The sequence below is a fragment of the Silurus meridionalis genome, chromosome 6 (genome assembly GCF_014805685.1).
Source record: "Silurus meridionalis isolate SWU-2019-XX chromosome 6, ASM1480568v1, whole genome shotgun sequence".
In the NCBI taxonomy this organism is placed as follows: Eukaryota; Metazoa; Chordata; class Actinopteri; order Siluriformes; family Siluridae; genus Silurus; species Silurus meridionalis.
This window is the reverse complement of record NC_060889.1, coordinates 14106942-14114615: the sequence shown is the minus strand read 5'-3', so window position 1 is coordinate 14114615 and position 7674 is coordinate 14106942. Positions and strand designations below refer to the sequence as shown.

The 7674-nt window shown below is 36.5% G+C and overlaps 1 protein-coding gene across 1 annotated transcript; it reads right to left on the bottom strand.

Annotated features, from left to right (window-relative positions):
* Window positions 1–32: 32 nt before the first annotated feature.
* Window positions 33–6299, bottom strand: tkfc (triokinase/FMN cyclase). Its single transcript, XM_046850628.1, has 16 exons — window positions 6133–6299; window positions 5808–5997; window positions 3976–4268; window positions 3673–3751; window positions 3500–3589; window positions 3345–3379; window positions 2576–2660; window positions 2228–2317; window positions 1817–1933; window positions 1574–1690; window positions 1187–1324; window positions 997–1103; window positions 802–905; window positions 635–668; window positions 425–517; window positions 33–313 (listed from the first exon to the last, which is right to left on the bottom strand). The coding sequence occupies exons 1-16, from the start codon at window positions 6136–6138 to the stop codon at window positions 152–154; spliced, it is 1740 nt and encodes a 579-aa protein (XP_046706584.1). The 5' UTR covers window positions 6139–6299; the 3' UTR covers window positions 33–151.
* Between the last annotated feature and the right edge of the window lie 1375 nt (window positions 6300–7674).

The following is a 7674-nucleotide window of genomic DNA, read 5'->3' as shown; positions in this document are numbered from 1 at the left end:
TTTCAGTCCGTTAGACACTTAATTATCTACAATTATTGTTGAACATTCTCTGTTGTAGATTATTTATTGTATTGTGTATATTAGTTTGGTTTTGCTTCGAACAATAGTGTCCTCTCCCTAATGTACTACTATGTCACGACACCAGTGCAGATCACTGGTTGCTCCCTTTCAGAGAATCAAACACAGCTCGGAGAATGGCAGCAACAGCCACAGCACCAGGGTCAGGCTGAGTCAGGCGTTCGGATGCAATGTAACTCGCTCGACCTGCTTTGGCAGAGAGCTCCCGGGTAGACTGTGCACCCAACTCTGCTTTCTGTTAAGGAGAGAACAAACATTAATGTCAAGCGCTGGACTGAAGAGTAAATAAACAAGAACCAGTCATAATCATGAAACAAGGAATTGCTTAAATGCTAGTGTACTGTACCTCCACTGCTGCCTGTAGTACAACAATATGGCCACCTGGAGGAGCTGTGGATAATTTCAACAGTTCATCCACTGCAGGGCACAGTGCATCCAGCTGCAAAGTGAATAAAGGGAAAGAAAAAAGGGCTCATTATCAAAATTCATATGTTAGTGAACATCCCTGATTTTTAAGGTAAAATATTACAGATAAAAAATAAGACTGCACCCTTACCATTGTTCTGTCTCCAGGTTCAGCACCTCCATACCTATCAGAAAATAGGTTATAGCAATTAAAGTTAAACTTACTCACTTGTCAATGTTTTAACACCTTAATACATACTTGTCAATAATATAATGAATTAGAAAACATACTATGAGAAGGAACATCTTAATAGCTACCTTTTCATAGCTTCAGTCCCAGCCTGTATAGCTTTAGCCCAGTCTTTTCCATCACCACTTTCCCTTAATTGGGGTGCAGCTGCTGTCAGGAACAGACTATACAGCTGACAGACGACAAAAAAACAGCAGATTTCAATATGAGGTAATGTTGTGCAGATCACAGTTGTGTTTGTAAAAGACATTTATTCGACATACTGCTCCAGACGATCCACCCATTCTCTCCTCCACCAACCCGGCAAGAGCTGTCAGGAGTTGACACGGATTTCCTGGGACGGTGTTGACCTGCATCCACTCTTCGATAGCTATAGTAAGTAATGAGTCAGTAGAATGTGTAAAAACATTATAAAAATAACAAATACTCAATAAATGATTTATGTCTGTTTACCAGTAGCGGCAAGAGCATGTGTGCTCCCACAGTCTCCATCTCCTGCTGCACGATCCAGGGCATTGAGCTCTTCTTTGCGTTGTAAGAGGGCTTTGCATATAGATTCCAAAGCTAGACGTGCCACAGAAGAAAATGGACCTGATGGCAAGTGGAAAACTTCATGATAACCTTCATTTTAAATGTCTCCAAAAGTAGTCAATACATAGTGTAATTTAAGACTAAATAATTAGTAGTTCTGTATATAATACTATAAAGTTAAACATTTTGTTTTGTCAACACCTTGACTATGAAATAGTTAAAATGAGATTAACATAAGACAAATGGACAAAGTATGAAGGAAAAAAAGATGAGGCTTTGAGGTAGCCCGCATTCATTTTAAATCTCCACCTTGTTCAGATTTTGTTTCAGTCAAAGCCGGTCTTGCTGTAGCTTCCAGATACAGGTTCCTCCCACTTAAACACTCACTGTTGAGGTTGGGCCAGGCAGGGGCTGAGGTTTTTGCATCTGCAGACATTAGGGGCCAGAAGCATTTAAATAAGATCAGTATATTTTCTTCATACATTTTTCTGGTGTATTGGTACTGTAATATTTTGGTTCTAATCGAATTTAAGTTTAGATGAACTGACTCACCGAAAAGTCGGAGTATCTCCTCATCCACTCTCATGAGAGACAGAGACACGCCTGCCATCTCCAGCGATGTCATGAACGTGCCAGACATCACCCTGGCAACCTGAATTCCTCGTCCATCTACAGATACATGAAATAATGCTTGTTAATGCAAGCCTTATTTTATAGTATGACATAAGTGGTATATAAATATAACACGTACAAATATACCAAATATAAACATACATTTTGCATTACGCAGAAACAGCTTTTGCTACTTGATAGTTACTGATAAATTTGTGTCAAGAGCAAAAAAACTAATAGAGACCTGAGCTTTGGCCTTGAGCGTGACAATGAATTTTTTTTGACTCATTTGTTGGAGTCATTTTAGATCAAAGCAATGGGCCACATGTGTAACTATAAAAGTTGTCTCACTTAAACAGTTGATGGCAGCTCTGGTGACAACAGCCATCTCCAAACAGGATAGAGCACCAAGATTATTCACGCAGAGGATCACACTGTCACCTGTAACAGAAAAACAAAGTTTAGACATGACACATAGAAAGTCATGTCAAGTTTATTTCTATAGCGTTTTTCACAACGGATATTGTCTCAAAGCAGCTTTAAAGAATTTAAGAGTTAAGAAGAGCAATGTTTGTTTATCCCTGATGAGCAGCCAGGGCGACTGTGGCAAGGAAAAACTCCCTTAGATGTTATGAGGAAAAAACCTTGAGACAAAAATGTAATACTATTACACCAAAGCTCCAGTACAAAACAGCCCACCTGATTTCAGAGGCAGATGCGATTGGCTGGACGGGTCTGTCATGTGAACAATCATAGTCTTGACAACCTCATCAGCAGAAGCTATCTAAACATAAAGCAACCCAACCACATACATTAAAGCCATCAGAATATAGTTAAGCATTATACCCACTGTATCTTGCATTTGATGTGTTGTGAATTCTCAGGTGTTTTTCTGCCCATCAGTTTTGCAGTAATTATCTGAGTTACTGCAGCCTTTCTGTCAGATTAAACTAGCCAGGCCAATCTTAGTTGATCTCTATCGTCAACATGGTCCTTCCATCTGTAGAACTGCTGCTCACTGGATGTTTTTATTTTATTGTACCATTCTGAGTAAACTCTAGAGACTGCTCTGAGTGACAATCGCAGTAGCTCAGCAGTTTTTTTAATACTCAAACCAGACATTTGGCATACAAAAATCTTTCCACAGTAAAAATCAGGAATTCCTAATAAAGTGCTTAGTGAGTATAATTTTTATTTGTTACTTTGGATGGTTAATGTCTTTTGTGCTACCACGTCCTCCCACCTTATCAGTACAGTCAATGTCAAAAGATGCATTATTTGTAATGTACAAAAAACGCTTGTATGCATTTATAACTCTTGGTTTAGTACAATTATAAGGGTGACTAAAATGTTAATATTCATTATACTGAAGTATTAATATTTAAAGGTGAGACTAGTTTTAATGGAGCCAGTTAGAACACTAAATCAGCAACTTAATGTTCTAGTGTAACACAAATAGTTGACTGACCTTTGACTTTTTAATGCCTGGCTCTCCGTGGATCCCTGCAGAGACAAAGGCAACTCTATTCCTTTATTTATTAACACACTAAAGCAATTTGTTAATCATTTAACACATTAGGATCATAAATGTTGTCTTCTCTAAATCGCCTCTGTATTTTTTACCCAGTCCAATCTCCATATCTCCTGGCAGAAGTTGAAATGTGGGTAGGCATCCTGGGACACTGCAGGGAGACAGACTGATACCCAGAGTCCCTACCACATTGAAAAAGAACAGCTTTTATTATGCTCAGTTCCCTGGTAAAAATGTATTGAATGTGCTTGCTGATTATTCTCACCAATGTTTTTTGCTGCCTTTGACACTTTAGTGACAATCACATCTAATGGACAGCTTTCCTCAGCCAGTGCTCCAGCCAGCTAGATAATTTAACACACATACCAACAGTAAATAAAACAAAAAGGAGCCATGTCATTTGATGCTTGAAACATTTACATTCACAGATATTTGCAGCCTGTGCAAGTGCACTTTAAACCAAACGAAGATCATCAGATAATCTTAAAACTAATGTTATAAAAGCACACTGTTGGTGTACCACATCCTCTCCAGAACACAGCTCAGTAAAATAGGCTGACTTCCGTACCTTATGAATAAACACAGTTCCACAGAGTCCTCTCCTGCCTGCTTTGCTAGGCTGTGTAAAAGCACAGTCATCAGCCACAACTACCATGTCCACAAGCACCCCTTGTGCCCGGGCTTTCTCTGCAGCTAGGCCAAAGTTCAGACGGTCACCTGTGTAGTTCTTAACCACCAGCAGGACACCTGAAGCACCACTCTGCCAGAGGGCCATAATGGCTGCCAGAATACTGCCAGGAGGAGGGGAGGAAAAAACTGCTCCTGCTACAGCAGCTGATAGCATCCCTCTTCCAATATAGCCTGAAAAGGGAAGTATCAGCGATAACATCTATGTTCCAATAAACTGTTCAAACATCATGATAAAACAATTCGATCATTAATATTATTTAGTTCTGAGATAGAGATTAACCAAAAATAAGTGTGTGTGTGTATATATATATATATATATATCATGTACAGTACAGACCAAAAGTTTGGACACACCTTCTCATTCAAAGAGTTTTCTTTATTTTCATGACTATGAAAATTGTAGATTCACACTGAAGGCATCAAAACTATGAATTAACACATGTGGAATTATATACATAACAAAAAAGTGTGAAACAACTGAAAATATGTCATATTGTAGGTTCTTCGATGTAGCCACCTTTTGCTTAGATTACTGCTTTGCACACTCTTGGCATTCTCTTGATGCCTACTTTGAAGAACCTACAATATAACATATTTTCAGTTCACTTTTTTGTTATGTATATAATTCCACATGTGTTAATTCATAGTTTTGATGCCTTCAGTGTGACTCTACAATTTTCATAGTCATGAAAATAAACAAAACTCTTTGAATGAGCAGGTGTGTCCAAACTTTTGGTCTGTACTGTATATATATATATATATATATATATATATATATATATATATATATAATTATAATTTAACCTTTATTCGTCCCACAGTGGGGAAATTTCTAGTTTTTTCGCATATCCCAACTCATCTGGAAGCTGGGGTCAGAGCGCAGGGTCAGCCATGGTACGGCGCCCCTGGAGCTGATAGGGTTAAGTGCCTTGCTCAAGGGCTCAACAGTGGTAGCTTGGCTGTGCTGGGGTTCGAACCACTGACCTTGTGATCAGTAACCCAGAGCCTTAACCACTGGACTACCACTGCCCCTATATATATATATATATATATATATATATATATATATATATATATATATATATATATATATATATATATATATATATATATATATATATATATATATATAAATAAATAAATAAACAAACTTTTGGTCTGTACTGTGTATATATATAATATATACACAGTACAGACCAAAGGTTTGGACACACAAGGTGTGTCCAAACTTTTGGTCTGTACTGTATGTTCTTTAATCTTTCTCTTTACAGATTGTTGTTCAGTGATTATGTTGTTGATTATGTGAAGCATCTGCCATACTCTAAACTATTACTAGAGAAACAATTGTAGTTGAGTGAGCACAATGCAATAAACAAGTGATTTGCATTAACTGATACTTGTGTCAAAACTGCTGTGATTGAAAATGTATTATCACCTTCTGATGCATGAATTCACCTTTGCAAAACTAAATATTGCATTAATATATAAAATATTTCATTTGTATGTAATCCCCCTTTTTGTGTGTCCAAGCTCTAAAATTGTGTGTTTTTAACAGCAGATTTCATGGCACGTTTTATGATTTTGGCATGTCTGGCAGTGTCATTTCTAAAACAAGCTCATCCAAAACCCACTATAAAACAAGAGTACACATTAGGGGGGAAAAAAAGTCTCAAATGAGAAGCAGCAGGACATTACGAACTCAAGTTTTACCAGCATGTGCAGGTTCATGTCCTGAGCCTCCTCCAGAGATCAGTGCCACTTTGCCTTTCAGGTTGTAAAGGTCAGAGCGTATTACCACCCTGTGACCCTTTAGGAGCACCAATCCCCCATTGCAGCTCACAATGCCCTCCAGGGCCTCATCTACACACTGCTCCACAGAGTTCAGCAGCTTCTTGGGTACCTGTCAAACCCACAGGGATCTTAGATACATTCAAAGCAAAACTTTCATGCATGATTATTCAATTATTTATTTATTGTAAATACATGTCCTAGATTATTTAAAACATGGGGGAGAAATCAAGACAATTCATCTTACCTCCATTTGCCTCCGTTATATAGGTCCTAAAAAAGGAAGTTGAAGAAGTGCATACTACTACACTAAATAGTAGGCTACAGTAACGTGCACTGTTGTATTACTGGCATAGCTTTTTGCCTGACTAGCATGCTAGTATGCAGTTTTGTTTTGTTTTTGCCCACGTCGTACTTCCGCGCATGCGCGGTCCGCAACACCCTTCAGTGTCGTTTTATTTATAGTCAAGAAAGTATAAGAAAGTTTACTGTTTTTTTGTATTGTTTTTTTTATATGAATACACATTTGAATATACTTTATATGTATAAAAATAATTACTAAAACAACAACCACTAAAATAAAAGTTATGCTACCTTTTGAAGACACAGGTACATATAATAGAACAACAGTTTCAGAGCACATTTGATGTTAATTCCAAGCTTTTCAATTTTAAAGCTACTCTTTAACAAATGAAAATATAATGTACAATTTATGATGACTAGTTTAGTAGTATGAGTAGTGACGCGTAGTATTGTTTAGAGTTGTAGACTCTAGTGTCTGAACTATACCAAATGTTGGTGCAACAACTTAAGTTTTTACTATGATTACACAGTATGTGTGTGTATGTGTATATGCAGTATATATATATAACCCAAATTCATTCATGTTTTAACATTTTTATTAAAAACATAAATAAATAAATATAAAAGAAGCGAAATGAAAACCTTCAAGGCAACACACATTTGTTCACGATGTCCTTTCTATACTCAGTTCTAAAAATAATAATAAACTCCTAAAAATCGGCATGATACACACATTTAGCAATTAAAACCATCCGTGTGGAAACATAGCAAAAGTTTAATATATATATATATATATATATATATATATATATATATATATATATATATATATATATATATATATATATATACACACCCACACACAGTTATTGTCTAAACCTTTTATATGGTATGCGATAGCTAATGTTAGCATACAACAAAAATCAATCATAAAAGTTGACCATGTTACTTGCTATTTGATATCAGTATAGAGCTTTGTGTTAGTACAATATAATTAGCCATACTATTGGTTTTTCAGTGTGTAGCTTTTATTAGGCCATTATTTTGCCTGATGCTTTAAAGAAGCGTAAGATGTCAAGAAGTGGCTGGAAGAGAGATCCAAGCAAAAGAAGAGAGGTCACAAAAGACTGAGTTATACAAAACAATTCAGGACTTAGTTTATACCAGAAGCATGTAAAACATATGTATGGAAGGTAACTTAAAATTAACACCACCAGAGTCAATGTAATTATTCGGAAAGCTTTAATTTTCTGGTGCATTTTTCTTCTTTCTCCTTCACCTGGATTAGGTTTCTTTAATGTTGCCAAAGTTTTCACACAACAGAAAAGTATTAGTGCGATCAACCCAGAAAATGGTAGAATATACATAAATAAAGAATTTTGTTGCATAAACATAGTTAGTCCTCCAAAAACAGAGGCTGTAACCCAGGTAAAAGTCATCCATAACATTTTGTACTGGACTTGTTTCAGCTTTAGGTAAGAAATGG